At 44.3% G+C, this 18,113-nt stretch overlaps 1 protein-coding gene across 1 annotated transcript in view; it reads left to right on the top strand.

Annotated features, from left to right (window-relative positions):
* PPP1R21 (protein phosphatase 1 regulatory subunit 21) overlaps window positions 1-17,504 on the top strand; it is a 147,549-nt gene extending 130,045 nt beyond the window's left edge. The window contains exons 19-22 of the mRNA XM_089676436.1: window positions 1,605-1,721; window positions 4,147-4,245; window positions 13,687-13,815; window positions 16,997-17,504. Of these exons, the coding sequence (XP_089532562.1) occupies window positions 1,605-1,721; window positions 4,147-4,245; window positions 13,687-13,815; window positions 16,997-17,026 (375 nt within the window). The 3' untranslated portion in view covers window positions 17,027-17,504. The remainder of the gene's footprint in view (window positions 1-1,604; window positions 1,722-4,146; window positions 4,246-13,686; window positions 13,816-16,996) is intronic.
* Window positions 17,505-18,113: the final 609 nt, after the last annotated feature.

Here is an 18,113-nt window from a genome sequence, read left to right on the forward strand (position 1 = left end):
CTTGATAAAGCACTGCATACCGTAAGCATTTAGAAGATATTAAAAAAAAAAATGATAATTTTCACCCTTTTTTTTTTTTTTTTTAATTTTTTTTTGCATGTCAGTGTTGCTGATCTCTTGCAGCCGCTTCCTGTCTATATGCACTCCACCATTGGTCGTATGGCATTTCCCAGGGTGGATTTCCTGGTGAAGGACCTTGTCTGTCTGTGTAATATTTATTGAAACGGTCACTTGTAGTCTTGTAGGCGCATGTGAAAAAGTGGCAGTGCAGGAATGCAAATCAAGTGGAATTAAACTTTGCTGCTGGCACCCAGGGTTTTGCCATAATGATCAAGTATGCACATCCCGTTTGCACACTATGGCAGACTTACCAGCCAGAGCCCTCCACTGCGATGGTCGGGATGTCTCTTACTCTATTGCTGCTGCTAACAATTCGCCCTTTCCAAGTTCTGCGCCTTTAATCGGCCAGTCAGGGATGATGTAACTCCTGGGCATGTGAACGGGTTAATTCATACCCATCAGATACCTGTCTTATATTATTATTATTATTATACAGGATTTATATATTATTATTATACAGGATTTATATATTATTATTATACAGGATTTATATTATTATTATTATACAGGATTTATATATTATTATTATACAGGATTTATATAGCGCCAACTGTTTGCTCAGCATTTTACAATATAAAGGGAGACAATACAGCAACAATACAGTTCAATACAAGAGGGATTTGAGGGCCCTATACACTGAGTAACACATGCATGGCTTAGTGTACATACACTGGCAGGCAGGTTAGACTTTTGAGAAGAGACCCTACAGAGTCTGCACTAAAATAAAAACCTGTCTGCCAGCAATGTGTGTTTAAAGTAAAGTTTTTTTCCCACTTCCAGTTCAGGGTCACTACAAGAATGCGGCACTTGTTCCTGTGCGGTGCAATTTTGCAGTCCATTTATTTGAATATGCTGGAATCGCACTGGGGGACAGTACAAGCACTGCTTTTAAAATGTGCCGCACCAAAATCGCATGGTACTGCAGTACCATGCAATTTGGTGCATGCAAATGCACCATGTTTGCAATCTTTTTTTTTTTTTTTTAGGGTGCTGTAACATTACATTGCACCCGCAGCAGATTGCAAAGGCAGTGTGTTTTGGGTGCGGGAATCACACATGGAACGCACCTTGAACACCTGAACAAAGACTTGCATGGCAGGATCACCAGGTATTATTTTAATATAAGATGTAAATGAAAAAAATATCTGCAATGACTTTGAATATTACACTAACATGGTAACGCTTATAGGAGGATTTAGAGTTTGTGTTTACGTCCACTTTAATAAGCTGAAATCTGATTGCAAAGGTTTATTGGACATTGCAGGTTGTCATTACTCTGTACAGTGCTTTGTTGAATAAGACGTCTGATAGAATACAATCACACTATCGTGCCTTTCTGTGCTGCAGTCACTGTCACCTTGCTGGCCATACAGCTGAGGCAAGCATTGATTTAGATAAGAGAATGACTGACAGTTCAGATGTCGATCAGCACTTTTTAGACTGGCTGGTCATTCTAAAAGTAATTCCCTCTCTGTCATGAACAGGTCCCAGATCAGGACTCCAGGGAAGCGCTGATAAAAAACCACTACATGACGAGAATAGCGGATCTCACCACGCAGCTACAGCTGGCTGACAGCAAGTCTGTCCATTTCCATGCAGAGGTATGTGTGCAATCAACAGGGGAACTTATGTGACATGCTTTGTAGGAATCAAACAAACGGTAACTGCTTTGTAGGAATCAAATGTACATATTGTCTTCATACTTTGTCACACTCTTATGATATTATGTGCAATGGTGCTATGCAGTGCCATTCCCTCTCATTGCCAACTCAATGTGCCTTTCTAGTACACTGCAACACATTGTAACGCACTACCAAAAAATGCTGCAGGAGTGAATTTTGGTCCGGTGTGGTGTGTTAGGCAGTCCGTTTAAATGAATACACTGTTTGGCTTGTGTAAATGGGTTCTTAAAGGCCGATTCCAGGAAACGTAAATATTATCACTTGCAGTGGGGCTGTACCCCAGGAAACCTAAAAATTATCCCTTGCAGTGGGGCTGTACCCCAGGAAACCTAAAAATTACACATTTGCAGTGGGGCTGTGCCCGCACTACAGGGGTTCACTGCTCGTCAAGTCTAGGGGAGAGTTTTTGAACTTACCTGATCCTCAGCTCCCTGGAAAACGATGCTCCCCCATACTCCAGTGGTGAACTCTCCCTCGGCATCATCTTGTCCAGTGCAGGGTTCATGAATCCTTCATTGGCCTTGATGACATCGGGACAGTAGACTGCTGGAGCATAGGAGGAGGACACTACAGGTACCAGTCTAGCAGCACTGAACAGTAGGTATGTAGATCTTCTTTTCTATGTCCCCTAGACTTAAATGATCAATTCACCTTTGCAGTATTTTATGTTTTCTTAAGTTGGGACTTAAAGAGGAACTTCATGCCCTTATTGCATTTTTTTTGTTTTTTAAGCAATAGTAAACCAACCAAAACAAGATTTGCCCCCTTGCAGGTTTATGCCATAATGTGCATATTTACCTTTCAAACACAGCCCTCCAGCAGAGTGCTGTCACTGCTACCAGGGCTTCCATCTTCACCCAGTCTTCTATGGAAGCCCGTTTAATGGCTGGGCCACCATGACATCACTTCCAACCAGGATGCCGCGCTCTGCATTCCTCAGCATACTGTGTGCCCTTGAATGTACAGTGTCACTGTACATGCACAGATATCATCATCAGCTATTGCCAATGTGATGATCTCCTAAACCGTGCACGTTTAAAGAGATGCTCTCTGGTGGGGGGCAGTGTGATTTGGGTGGTAGGGGGGGACTGCATGACAGGACTGGGGAAGCAGCAGTCTTCCAAGCTCTCACCTGTCCAGCAGTGACTTCTCCAGATGGTGCCAGGATCGGTAGTTGAGCCTGTGTCCCATCTCCACCAGGATCTCCAGTGGCAGCTTCAACAAAGAGCAGAGGGGCTCCTCTCCCTGACCTTCTTTCTCCTCCACAGAACCTCTGCTGGCACCTCCTGGCCTCACTCACCCCGCACAGCACGGGCCACACGGACAGCGGGCCCCAGCCTTTGAGTACTCTTTAGATCCGCCAACCACTCCATCCTCTTCTGCATCCGGTCCCCTGGCCTCTGCTTGTGTGTCAGGTTGGCTCAGCTGTACTCCCCGCCGATGGAGGTCCTGACGCTGACCCCCACGGTGTCCCTTCTGCGTGGGGGCACTGTCGCCCCCCTGTAGAATGACGCCCAAGGCAAACACCTTGTTTGCCTCGTGGCAGATATGCCCCTGCTTGTAGGTACAAGTTAAAATAGAGACTTTACTACCCCTTTTACCTTTTAAATGCTGGGTTGTCCTCCTTTTACAATCTTTTTACTTTCCTGCCCAGCAAATCCAGCATTGTCCTGCTGCAATCCACGGCTCATGTTCCACAGCCCGAGTGCGGTCCCGCTTCTTTTCTGATATCATCAGGAGCCCAGCTTCCTCTTCTGGGTTTAGACAGTCAACCCCCAATGACATGCTCCAGCTCCGCCTGCCAGCTGCTGTGTATCCCTCTTGTAGCCTCCTGGGATATGTGACGGGTATCCCAAAAGGATTTAGGGGCAAGAAGACGACAGGAGGTGGGGCGGATTAAAAAAAAACAAACAAAAAAAGGTAATTGTATTTTTGCTATATTATAGTGCCATCATCTAGTGAAGGTCTGCTTTAATTACCTACCTCTTTGGTGGGCAATGAGTCCTTACTTTGCTTCCCATGAGCCACTGCATTGAGAAGAATCATCACACCAGCATGCTTCCGGGTGTGTCAGGTGCTTGGGCCTCTGCTCTGTGATGTGGTTCATCTCACCGGCCTCTACTGTATAGCAGCACAGAGGCCATCAGATGGAACCCCAGCGTGCAGTGAGGGATGTGGGATCTGACGCGCCTGGAGACATCCACAGATATGAGATCAGTAATGGTTGGATTGTGCAGCTATAATCTCCGCTCACCTTGCATTCTTGATTGTTTGTTTTTTATTTGATTGTTTTAGGTATTGCTGTATATAGTAACTTCTATACATTTTCCTGCTTGACTTTCAGTGTCGAGCTCTTGCAAAGAGATTAGCGCTAGCAGAGAAATCCAATCAGAGTTTAACAGAAGACACAAAATCAGCCAGTCAGAGCATCAGCAGATTACAGGTAAGAACGACCAGTACCCACAGACACATCTATTCATGGCTTCTTGTTGTTCTGTATAATAATAATAATAATATAATTGTCACTGGAAGCTGAACATTGTTGGATTGTAATTTCAGTCAAAATATAAAATTTCCCTTTCGTTAGCCACTTCAGAAGATTTGACCCCCCTCCTGACCAGATCATTTTTTGCTATTCGGCACTGCGCTACTTTAAAGTGGTAGTAAACTTTGTCCTGTTAAATATCTAGTCTGTCAGCAATTTTTGAAAAAAGAGACCCTACCAGTCCCCTCTGTCATAAATGCTTCTTCCTGCCTGTTAGCTGTCATGTACATCGAGACACGCATGCGCAGCTCAGCGAACATATACTGCCCTGATCTGTGCCACTGCAATGTGACTCCCATGGGCATGTGTGAGAGTCACATCATAGTGGGCCGGCCAATCGAGCGGTGACAGGCATGGAACCTGGAAAGGAGACAGAGTGAAGATGGAAGTGCCTGGGACCCGCCGAATCAATTACACTGCAACACTGGAGGGCTCAGTTTGACACTAATACATTATGGCATGACCCACCGGGGGGGTGTCGGGCTTTAAAAAAAAACAAAGCTGATAGCAGACTTTACTACTACTTTAACTGGCAATTGTTTGGTCATGCAACACTCTTAATTGGCCTACATGTATAAAAACAGTTGTAGAGGATATAATGGGCATCAGATATCGTCTGTTAAATGCTTTAGAAGGATATATAGGTATAACCTAACAAAGATCTATTTGACCTATACGTTCACAACCATAGGAGAGGAAACAATGGACATCAAACATTCATCTATGGAAATTGCAGAGAAATATGGAAGTATATTCTGTCTAGAGGTCTAATTGGCCTATAATGTCCAAATAAGGTTGAAGAATATAATGGGCATCAGATATCCATCGGTTAAATATTGCAATTCAAGTAGCAAGGAAAATGTAGGGAAAAAGAATTTTAACCATTTCCATACCGGGCAATTTTACACCTTCCTGCCCAGGCCATTTTTCACATTTCAGCGCTCTCACACTTTGAATGACAATTGCGCGGTCATACAACATTGTACCCAAACTAAAATTTTATCATTTTCTTCACACAACTAGAGCTTTCTTTTGGTGGTATTTAATCACCGCTGGGGTTTTTATTTTTTGCTAAATTAACAAAAAAAGACCGAAAATTTTGAAAAAAAAACACGTTTTTCTTTGTTTCTGTTATAAAAGTTTATAAATAAATAATTGTTCTTCATAAATTTAGGCCGAGATGTATTCTGCTACATGTCTTTGGTGAAAATAACCCAAATTAGGATGTATTTTTTAGTTTGTAGGAAAGTTATAGAGTTCACAAACTATGGTATAGATCTGAAAATTGATCAATCCTGAAGTAGTGACAGCCAATCTAATTTCTTGAGGTCCAAGAATGTCAGAATAGTACAGATATCCCCCAAATGACCCCTTTTTGTAAAGTAGACAGTCCGACGTACTTCATAAGTGGAATGGCGAGTTTTTTGAAGTTGTATTTTTTTTTGTCATAATTTTTCGGAAATTTAAAAAATTAAAAAAATTATTTTCACTATTTTTTTTTTTACATACTGTCACCAGTGCAGTACAGCGTCGTCATATAAATGGCATGGCGGTGATCAGGGACACTGACTGGTGACAGTATGAAAAAAAAAAATGTTTTTTTTATTTATTTTTTTTATTTTCTTATTATTTTTAATTTTTTATTACATTTTTTTTTATTTTTTTTAAGATTTTTTTTCATATTTTACTGTGACCAAAGTAGTACAATGTTACCATAGTAACCATCACGCCGCTGCGCGGCTCTGCAACCGCATGAACTGCGCATGTGCGGGAGCACGCCAAATGGCGTTCACTCGGAATGGTGAAGCATTTTTGCCACCACCAAATGGCTATAGGCTGGGCGGCTAATGGTTAATTGAGGATCAATTTTCAATTCCACCACCAGATATCAGCAAAGGACAAAAGCCCAGACAATATTAGCTCCGTTCAGATCCAAAACAGCCTCAAGGATACTCAGTGTGCACTGGTGATTCCAGGTCACGGCTCATGCGCATATTCTTTTCGGGAAAAATGATCGTACAATTTGACCATCGTTGAGTCGAAAATCGGTCCTTTTTCACGCATTTTCCAACATGCCTGAGCACCGAAAACGGGAGGAACCACAAAAATTTGGCTGGTGCCATTGACCCACTAACAGAGCAAAAATCGGCTGATTATTCTTAGGTCCGATTTTCGGATTAAAAATCGGCCGAATTTCGACCCATGTATGGCCTGCCTTAACGCTTTGATCACCCCAGATGTTAACCCTTTCCTGCCCAGTGTCATTAGTACAGTGTCAGTGCTTTTTATTAACCATGTCAGTTCCCACGCAGTGTCAGAATGCCTGCTGCAGTCCCGCTATAAGTCACTGATCGCCGCCATTACTAATATAAAAAATAAAAATAAAACTTCCAGTATATATACCACCATTTATAGATGCTATACCTTTCATGTAAACCAATTAAATATAATATAAATATTTACAAGTATTGGGATTTTGTCACAGAATACATTTTGGCCTAAATTTATGAAGAAATTAGATTTTTTTAAAAATTTTTATTGGATATATTTTATAGCAAAAAGTCAAAAATATTTTTTTCTTGTATGACCGCCAAAATGTCAGTTAAAGTAACGCAGCGCTGTATCGCAAAAAATGTCCTGGTCAGGGAGGGGGATAAATCCTCTGGAGGGAAAATGGTTAAAGAATAAAAATCAATCTCCTATCTTACTATATGTTTGTTTTTCATAATTGTGTTTTGTATACTTCAATATCTACCTGTTAATCCTGCCATCCCGCACAGCTAATCCTTATTTGCATTAATGGACCAACAACACTTTTATTGCTTTAATGACAAGAAATGACATCTATTAGCCCTGTCGGCCCTCTACTTCTCATTATCTATACACAATTGCTTGCGTTGCTTTTTTTACTTCATTATTTTATTATATATATATATATTTTTTTAACATACCGCCATCCTAGCAGAGTGTCACCATAGTGATGCTGTACCATTTGTGGAGGGTGTTTTTTTTTTTTCTTTTTTTTTTTTTTACACTGATTTGCTTTTACCCATAAAGGCTGCAAAAGCAATCATTTCTCCTCTCTGACTGCATTCCTACAGCCATTGAGAAATACTGTGAGAGCTGTGATTGGTCACAGCTTGTCACATGGTACAAGGCTGTTGTGAATAGCCTTGTACCATGTGACCTTGATGGTCATTCACAGATTTCACTAGTCGCAAGCAATGATGACAAGAAGTGACATCTTGCTTACTACTATTCATGTGATCACTGATTGGCCAATCAGTGATCACATGAATCGGGACCTCACACAGAGGTCCTGTACAACGATCGGTGTTCCATTGTGTGCTCTGTGGATGCCGATGCCTCCTGGGATGTGTGACGCAGATATCCCAGGAGGCTTCAGGCGTAGTGCATTTAGTTATTTTATTTATTTCAGGTACTTCTATAGCGCCCAGGGGCGGACTGACAACTTATGGGGCCCCTGGGCAATAGGGGATCATGGGGCCCCTGTGTCCTTGCCCAAACTCAAAAAAGCCTATGAAAAAGGTACCAGGGGCATCTCATGGGGCCACCTACTGACCCTGGGCCCTCGGCCAGTGCCCGAGTTTCCAAATGGTCGGTCCGCCCCTGATAGCACCATCAATTTACGCAGCTCTTTAAATATATATTGTACATTCACACCAGTACCTAACCCTCAAGTACAATCTAAGGTCCCTAACTTACATCCATACATATACATACTAACTACCAGCATGTCTTTGGAGTGTGGCAGGAAACCAGGGTACCCAGAGGAAACTCAAGCACGCATAGGGAGAAATGCAAACTCCAGGCAGGTGGTGCTTTGGCTGGGATTCGAACCAGCGACCCCAGCACTGCCAGGTGGAAGTGCTAACCATTTAGCCACTGTGCTGCCCAGTTCTCGCCTAGGCAAGAATAGAGCTAGGAGGAGAGCCAGGGCTGAATTTTAATTAAAAAAAAAAAATTGTCAGCATCTTACATTGTCAAAGTGGGTGGGGGAGGTTGTATTAGCAAAAACATGAGTTTTGGAGTGGGGTTTCCCTTTAAATTGCATGCCAGGGGAATGTTTGATGCAGTAAGGCTTTACAACTACTTTATGCTAGTTCTCAGGAGGATATTAACTGATCTCACAACAAGATGTCAACAAACAAAGACCATCTTTATCTGGATCCATTCGTCATTTACTCTATCAGATGGATGATTATGTTGTCAGAAGCTGCATCTTGTTCTCGCTGTACATCCAGCGTATTGTCATTGTTACAGAGAAGAGAGAGCCATTGATTATTTATCGTATCATTAAAGCCCGTGAAGCAGCTTTTCCTCGGCAGTAATACTCGTCTGCAAGAGAGAATTATTGAACAAGGAGCAGATCTCACATAAGTGAATTATGATTGAACCATTTTTCTGCATTGTTTCCTGCAAGCCTCCGCAGTGTCCTGAAGACTTGGGTCTCCGAGGGCTTGAGACTCGAACACGGGTACAAGGGTTCAAGGAGAAAATCATTTTTATAGTTTGGGAGGAAAAGTGTGTTCCAGTAGAGTAGAGAGAAGATTTGTGATAGACATTTACCCTTTATATTCCTACTGTGGAGATTTTAGTGTTTTATAGAACCTTAATCAGCCCCAGTTAAGCCCACCCTGTTCATTTTATTTTCTCTTTTTTTCCAGAACTTGTCATAAAAATGGTGTAGTTGTCACTGCTTGCTTGTTTTTGAAGGAGCAAATGTGGTTGTCAGAAAACTCATCCTTGCCTTAAAGCCTTAGTTTATGTATGGAAGTGAAATTTGACAGGTGAACAGCTTCCAACGCATTTCCCGTGTTTCTGGGGCCATGCACGTATACCTCTCACTTGGCTGTATGAGTGAGTCCTGTACAGCCGATTCATATCCATTCACTTATATAGGCAGCCAGAGCTCTGCTAGTACAAAATTACAGACAAATGATACAAGATAGACATGATGTAAGAGATGGTCAGAGACTGCAGACATGGTACAAAAGATGGTCAGAGACTGCAGACATGGTACAAGAGATGGTCAGAGACTGCAGACATGGTACAAGAGATGGTCAGAGACTGCAGACATGGTACAAGAGATGGTCAGAGACTGCAGACATGGTACAAGAGATAAGAGACTGCAGACATGGTACAAGAGATAAGAGACTGCAGACATGGTACAAGAGATGGTCAGAGACTGCAGATGTGATTCAAGAGATGGTCAGAGACTGCAGACGTGATTCAAGAGATGGCCTGAGACTGCAGACGTGATTCAAGAGATGGCCAGAGACTGCAGACGTGATACTAGAGATGGTCTGAGACTGCAGACGTGATACTAGAGATGGCAGGGGACTGCAGACGTGGTACAAGAGATTTGTGCGCACTGCAGACGTGGTACAAGAGTTGGCCAGAGACTGATGCATCTCTTGTATCATGTCTGCAGCCATCTCTTGTATCATGTCTGCAGTCTGTGGCCATCTCTTGTATCATGTCTGCAGTCTGTAGCCATCTCTTGTACCACGTCTGCAGTCTCTGACCATCTCTTGTACCACGTCTGCAGTCTCTGACCATCTCTTGTACCATGTCTGCAGTCTGTGGCCATCTCTTGTATCATGTCTGTGGCCATCTCTTGTATCATGTCTGTGGCCATCTCTTGTATCGTGTCTGTGGCCATCTCTTGTATCGTGTCTGTGGCCATCTCTTGTATCGTGTCTGTGGCCATCTCTTGTATCGTGTCTGTGGCCATCTCTTGTATCGTGTCTGTGGCCATCTCTTGTATCGTGTCTGTGGCCATCTCTTGTATCGTGTCTGTGGCCATCTCTTGTATCGTGTCTGTGGCCATCTCTTGTATCGTGTCTGTGGCCATCTCTTGTATCGTGTCTGTGGCCATCTCTTGTATCGTGTCTGTGGCCATCTCTTGTATCGTGTCTGTGGCCATCTCTTGTATCGTGTCTGTGGCCATCTCTTGTATCGTGTCTGTGGCCATCTCTTGTATCGTGTCTGTGGCCATCTCTTGTATCGTGTCTGTGGCCATCTCTTGTATCGTGTCTGTGGCCATCTCTTGTATCGTGTCTGTGGCCATCTCTTGTATCGTGTCTGTGGCCATCTCTTGTATCGTGTCTGTGGCCATCTCTTGTATCGTGTCTGTGGCCATCTCTTGTATCGTGTCTGTGGCCATCTCTTGTATCGTGTCTGTGGCCATCTCTTGTATCGTGTCTGTGGCCATCTCTTGTATCGTGTCTGTGGCCATCTCTTGTATCGTGTCTGTGGCCATCTCTTGTATCGTGTCTGTGGCCATCTCTTGTATCGTGTCTGTGGCCATCTCTTGTATCGTGTCTGTGGCCATCTCTTGTATCGTGTCTGTGGCCATCTCTTGTATCGTGTCTGTGGCCATCTCTTGTATCGTGTCTGTGGCCATCTCTTGTATCGTGTCTGTGGCCATCTCTTGTATCGTGTCTGTGGCCATCTCTTGTACCGTGTCTGTGGCCATCTCTTGTACCGTGTCCGCAGTCTCTGACCATCTCTTGTACCGTGTCCGCAGTCTGTGGCCTTCTTTTGTACCGTGTCTGCAGTCTCTGACCATCTCTTGTACCATCTCTGCAGTCTCTGATCATCTCTTGTATCATGCCTGCAGTCTCTGACCATCTCTTGTACCATCTCTGCAGTCTCTGATCATCTCTTGTATCATGCCTGCAGTCTCTGACCATCTCTTGTATCATCTCTTGTATCATCTCTGTGGCCATCTCTTGTATCATGCCTGCAGTCTCTGACCATCTCTTGTATCATCTCTTGTATCATCTCTGTGGCCATCTCTTGTATCATGTCTGCAGTCTCTGACCATCTCTTTTACCATATCTAATTACATTTATTTTTCTACATCTAATAAAAGTATGAGAGAGGCTATTTAATAGTATAGGAAATGAGCAGAAATGTGATACGTGGGCTGTATGCTGTGCGGTAGGACGGAATGGCCTGCTTCCCCTTGAAGGCTCTAATGATTCTATAGCTTAGCGGCAGATAAGAAGTTCTTTGTAGAGGGCCATTTCTGATTTGGTGCTAATTCTGCCATCACATAGAGGAGAATATTAGACATCTCTGCTGATTTCCTTCTCGGTTCACTCATCAGGCGCAGTCACTTGATAGAAATGCCTTCTAAATAGCATTTCATTTTTCCTCTGTGTATTAATGCCTTTCATCCCATTCTCCTCTCTTGTTATCGCCTCTCATTCCCTGCGCTCTCCGTTCCTTGATGACCTTTATGTTGAAGAATACAGATTGCCATCAGCGCTGCTCCAGTCTCCTATGTTGGACATGAATAATGTAGTCTGCCATTTGTGCGCACTGTCAGGAAGATACATGGACGTTTTAATAACAGCAGACTGTAAAAGAGAACCCAGAACAGACACGTACCATTCACGATTTTGGCTTCCCATCTTTTGCCTTTTTTTTTTTGGTTTGACAGTTCAGATAATTTGATTTGTAAGAATGTGTAGGCTTAAATTCTAAAAATGTCACAGTACCGCTTCACTACTTTAGGCAACTCAAAAGAGTTAGGGGTTTCCAATCACTACAGGCTGCATATGGGGGTTTACACATTGTACAGGCTGCATATGGGGGTTTCCACACGCTGTACGGGCTGCATATGGGGGTTTCCACACGCTGTACGGGCTGCATATGGGGGTTTCCACACGCTGTACGGGCTGCATATGGGGGTTTCCACACGCTGTACGGGCTGCATATGGGGGTTTCCACACGCTGTACAGGGTGCATATGGGGGTTTCCACACGCTGCACGGGCTGCATATGGGGGTTTCCACACGCTGTACGGGCTGCATATGGGGGTTTCCACACGCTGTACGGGCTGCATATGGGGGTTTCCACACGCTGTACGGGCTGCATATGGGGGTTTCCACACGCTGTACGGGCTGCATATGGGGGTTTCCACACGCTGTACGGGCTGCATATGGGGGTTTCCACACGCTGTACGGGCTGCATATGGGGGTTTCCACACGCTGTACGGGCTGCATATGGGGGTTTCCACACGCTGTACGGGCTGCATATGGGGGTTTCCACACGCTGTACGGGCTGCATATGGGGGTTTCCACACGCTGTACGGGCTGCATATGGGGGTTTCCACACGCTGTACGGGCTGCATATGGGGGTTTCCACACGCTGTACGGGCTGCATATGGGGGTTTCCACACGCTGTACGGGCTGCATATGGGGGTTTCTACACGCTGTACGGGCTGCATATGGGGGTTTCCACACGCTGTACGGGCTGCATATGGGGGTTTCCACACGCTGTACGGGCTGCATATGGGGGTTTCCACACGCTGTACGGGCTGCATATGGGGGTTTCCACACGCTGTACAGGCTGCATATGGCGGTTTCCACACGCTGTACAGGGTGCATATGGGGGTTTCCACACACTGTACAGGCTGCATATGGCGGTTTCCACACGCTGTACAGGGTGCATATGGGGGTTTCTACACACTGTACAGGCTGCATATGGGGGTTTCCACACACTGTACGGGCTGCATATGGGGGTTTCCACACACTGTACGGGCTGCATATGGGGGTTTCCACACGCTGTACGGGCTGCATATGGGGGTTTCCACACGCTGTATGGGCTGCATATGGGGGTTTCCACACGCTGTACGGGCTGCATATGGGGGTTGCCAATCGCTGTACAGGCTGCATATGGGGGGGTTGCTATGCATTGCACAGGCAGGATATAGAGGTTGTAGAAAACAAAAGAAAAAAAAAGGCTACACACCTAAAAGGCTAACCTCAAAACATATTTATTCATAGAAAACATACATAGCTGAGGTATCACATTACCCCACATAGTATACCTGATTCAGAAAATTGCATGTGGTAACAGAGCCATTAACCACTAAGGAATCATGGGGTTAATGATGCATAGCAGGCTGGGGCAGATCACCCCATTATACAACCCCCAGGTGCTTGTGACAGATACCAGCTCCTCTATGCAGTCTATTGTGACAGTGGAGACCATAGGAACATGCCAGGTTGCTTAGGCTGGAACACCACGCTGGGACTGGCATTAACTCTGTAGTTGAATAGGAGAATACTAATTAATACCAGCTTGTTCATTTGTGTGTATCTGTGATGATGGTTTGATGCTTCTTTGATTCCCCCATTTCCTCTGGCATGTTCATTATAAAACTCCAGAGGATCTCTGTCCTTGAGATGAACAAAAAGTCATTGCAGCGTTTTCCTATTCTCTGTTGACCTTACAGGACTGTCTTCGTAGTTCAGCTTGTGCTGTGTTTGATTTATTTATTTTTTTGCTTTTGTCTTTTTAGGATGAATTAATTACAACTAAAAGGAGTTATGAAGATCAGCTGAGCATGATGAGTGATCACCTCTGTGTTATGAACGAAACGTTATCCAAACAACGGGAAGAAATAGATACTTTAAAGATGGCTAGCAAGGTCCGTATATTGTATCATACATACTGTGCGTGTGTGTACGCACACGCACACGCACACACACACACACACACGCACACACGATCAATCACTGTTTTTGGTAGAAATGATATTTCTACATGGCAAATAATTTACTAGCAGGTGTAGTAGAGTTATAGAAATCCAACAGTCATGACATGCATGCTGCTGATTCTGTGTAATTGAATCACTAATTGAAAGGGGCATGTTCAAAATAATAGCAGTGTGGAGTTCTATTAGTGAGGTCATTCATTCTTTGAAAAACAGGTGGCAATGATTGCCCTTATTTAAGGAAGGAAGGCAGCAAATGGTGTACATGCTGGTTACAGTGCATTTCTCTCTGAAATTCTGAGGAAAATGGGTCGTTCCAGACATTGCTCAGAAGAACAGCGTACCTTGATTAAAAAGTTGATTGGAGATGGGAAAACATATAAAGAAGTGCAGAAAATGATAGGCTGCTCAGCTAAAATGATCGCAAATGCTTTAAAATGGCAACCAAAACCTAAAAGACGTGGAAGAAAGCGAAAAACTACCATTGGAATGGATAAAAGAATAGCCAAAATGGCGCGGACTCAACCAACAATCAGCTCCAGGAAGATGAAAGAAGGTGTGACGTTCCCTGTGAGTACTGTTACAATTAGAAGACACCTATGTGAAGCCAAGCTATCTGCAAGAAGCCCCCGCAAAGTCCCACTGTTGGAAAAAAGACATGTGCTGAAGAGGTTACAATTTGCCAAAGAGTCCATTGACTGGCCTAAAGAGAAATGGCGCAACATTTTGTGGACTGATGAAAGTAAGATTGTTCTTTTTGGGTCTAGTGGCCGGAGACAGTTTGTCAGACGACCCCCAAACACTGAATTCAAGCCACAGTACACTGTGAAGACAGTGAAGCATGGTGGTGCAAGCATCATGATATGGGGATGTTTCTCATACTACGGTGTTGGGCCTATTTATCGCATACCAGGGATCATGGATCAGTTTGAATACATCAGAATACTTGAAGAGGTCATGCCGCCTTATGTTGAAGAGGAAATGCCCTTGAAATGGGTGTTCCAACAAGACAACGACCCCAAACACACCAGTAAACGTGCAACATCTTGGTTCCAGACCAACAAGATTGATGTTATGGAGTGGCCAGCCCAATCCCCGGATCTTAATCTAATAGAAAACTTGTGGGGTGACATCAAAAATGCAGTTTCTGAGGCAAAACCAAGAAATAGAGAAGAATTGTGGAATGTAGTCCAATCATCCTGGGCTGGAGTACCTGTTGGTATTGCATGTGTTGCATGGAGTTGGGGGACTCCATGCAACACAGATGTACAGCAGTTCTCAGAAACAGTGCGACTACAACCAAATATTCATGAAGTCATTCAAAGGAAAGCAAAATCTTCAAGCATTTTTCAGTTTATATAGTGAATGTTTGAGTTTGTAAAGAAGAATACAAACACTGCTATTTTTGTGAACCGTCTAATATTCACTTTTCTTCAATTTTTTTTAGAGGAACAACACAAATTTGATATATTTTTCTTCATGTTGTGATTTGGAATAGAATGTGTCGTGTTCCCAATGCATTTGTGTGGATGGAAATAAAAGCTATTAGAAGGATTTTGAGCTTTATTCACTTTTTTCAACACACTGCTATTATTTTGAACACAACTGTATATCTGCTCTCCCCGGACCCTGCATTCACTATATCTGCTCTCCCTGGACCCTGCATTCACTATATCTGCTCTCCCTGGACCCTGCATTCACTATATCTGCTCTCCCTGGACCCTGCATTCACTATATCTGCTCTCCCTGGACCCTGCATTCACTATGTCTGGTCTCCCTGGACCCTGCATTCACTATGTCTGGTCTCCCTGGACCCTGCATTCACTATATCTGCTCTTCCTGGACCCTGCATTCACTATATCTGCTTTCCCTGGACCCCGCATTCACTATATCTGCTCTCCCCGGACCCCGCATTCACTATATCTGCTCTCCCCGGACCCCGCTTTCACTATATCCGGTCTCCCTGGACCCCGCATTCACTATATCCGGTCTCCCTGGACCCCGCAATCACTATATCTGGTCTCCCCGGACCCTGCATTCACTATATCTGGTCTCCCCGGACCCTGCATTCACTATATCTGGTCTCCCCGGACCCTGCATTCACTATATCTGGTCTCCCCGGACCCTGCATTCACTAAAACTGGTCTCCCCGGACCCTGCATTCACTATATCTGGTCTCCCCGGACCCTGCATTCACTATATCTGGTCTCCTCGGACCCTGCATTCACTATATCTGGTCTCCTCGGACCCTGCATTCACTATATCTGGTCTCCTCGGACCCTGCATTCACTATATCTGGTCTCCTCGGACCCTGCATTCACTATATCTGGTCTCCTCAGACCCTTCATTCCCTATATCTGGTCTCCCACAGTACACACAACATGGAAATGCATTTTTTTAGCAAATATAAACTGCTAAATACCTTTTCTCATCAGCAGTATATAGCAGTCTTGTGACTTCTATCAGTGTCCAGCAGAGCACTGCTTAAAGCTTGTAGGAGGAGTTTCATTCTGCTCTAGTAGGATGCTGGACCCCTGACCTCTGTCTGGACAGTGCTGATTGGCCCTCTGCTAATCACATGCACTCTCCCAAGAAGAAAAAAAATCTCTCTAGAAATATACACCAAACTGAGCAATGTGCAGAGTGTCTCCAGGTGACATGTCTTATCAGGAGATAAGAGGGGGACACTGGAAGAAAGGGTGGATCAGAGAAGACAGGATCAAACAGCCTTTTTACACAATGCAGAGGATTAACCCCTTAGGTCCCACAGTGAGTATAACAAGCATGCTTTGCTGCATATACAGACTGATTTTACTGTTTTGGGTTTAGTAACACTTTAATCTTTAACGCCTCTCAGATGTCTCTGTTCCCACAAACCTCCTCGATAACCGTACAACATGGAAAAAGAAAGTCAATAATTCCATTCGGTATTCCAGCTCTGCAGTGTGTTGATCTGTTGGAATTCTCTGAGCAGCTGTTTGATTCCATTTCCTCTCTTGTCTTCCAATATCATGCTGCAACTTCATTTCATGAATAAAGAACATTTTATTCAGTGATTGTGATTCTCTGCAAAGTATGTTGCAATAATTTTTTTCTGGTTCCTCTGTATCTTCAGGGAAATTCCAAGAAGAACAAAAATCGATAGTTGATGGCAGTCTGGTTGGGAAGAGAACACTGCTGCTATATACACTGTAGATCAGTCTGTGACGATGTCCTTCTCCTTTGTGACATGTGTGAACCCGGACCCTTCTCTCGGCAAACGGTCACCAACCCGAAAACACGTTGAACCTTTAAAGGCCCACTCCGGCCAGAAGTAATATTTTGGTTTAGGGTGGATATCTCTTGATTGAATGGCTGGCTTTAGACCCCGTTCACATCAGCGTAGTTAAGTGTACACCTGTGTTAGGGCCGTGTTTTGCCTGCACAGGATGCTCAGCTGTTCTGCGCATCCGCCTGCAGGCAGTTCCATTCATGTCCCCTGAGATGCAGCAGCTGCACGGCACAGCGGCTGCTCCGAATTTGACATCCATGAGGGTGCGTGTCCATAACTGCAGACAGTGTGAGTTTGGAGACATGCACCCGCATGCACCCACACTCATATGGATGTCAATTTGGGAGCAGCCACTGTGTCCATGCAGCCGCTGCTTCCCAGTTGATATGAATGGTACTACCTGTATGCAGAGACACAGAACAGCTGTGCATTCCTTGCAGGCAAAACACGGTCCTCGCAAGAGTGTATGCTTAAGTACGCCCGTGTCAACGAGGCCTTTATATGACATCTGTTGGGCGTTTTCCATGTTTGTGTCTTTTCCCTCCCCCACAAGTGCCATTTTCTTGCAACGGGACCCCAAAATGATTTGTTTGAAATACATCAGGCGGGGGGATGTAACATAGCCATCCAGCATTCTAATGGTGGCACATGCCAGGCACTATTAGGAGTCTGAGTGGAGATCTTGCCATTCAAGCCAATATGTGGGTCAATGCAATCACGCAGACCCTGAATAATCAGTTTTAGGTGGAGATAGAAAACATTATGCAGTAAAGGAGGGGATAGGGAGGTAGAATCTGGCCCTGTTTTATGAAGGATTTGGGGTATTTAAAAAGGGGTGGTGTTTGGTGTCACTTGTAGTGAAGATTTGTGATACTGAATGCTTGTAGAAACAGCAAACATAATGGCCGGATGGGGCTGGAGTAGGCCTTAAAGTGAAGCTCCATCCTTGTATATGAAACAA

The sequence above is a fragment of the Staurois parvus genome, unplaced genomic scaffold, assembly GCF_062004578.1.
Source record: "Staurois parvus isolate SC_StPar_1 unplaced genomic scaffold, SC_StPar_1.0 ptg000169l, whole genome shotgun sequence".
NCBI lineage: Eukaryota > Metazoa > Chordata > Amphibia > Anura > Ranidae > Staurois > Staurois parvus.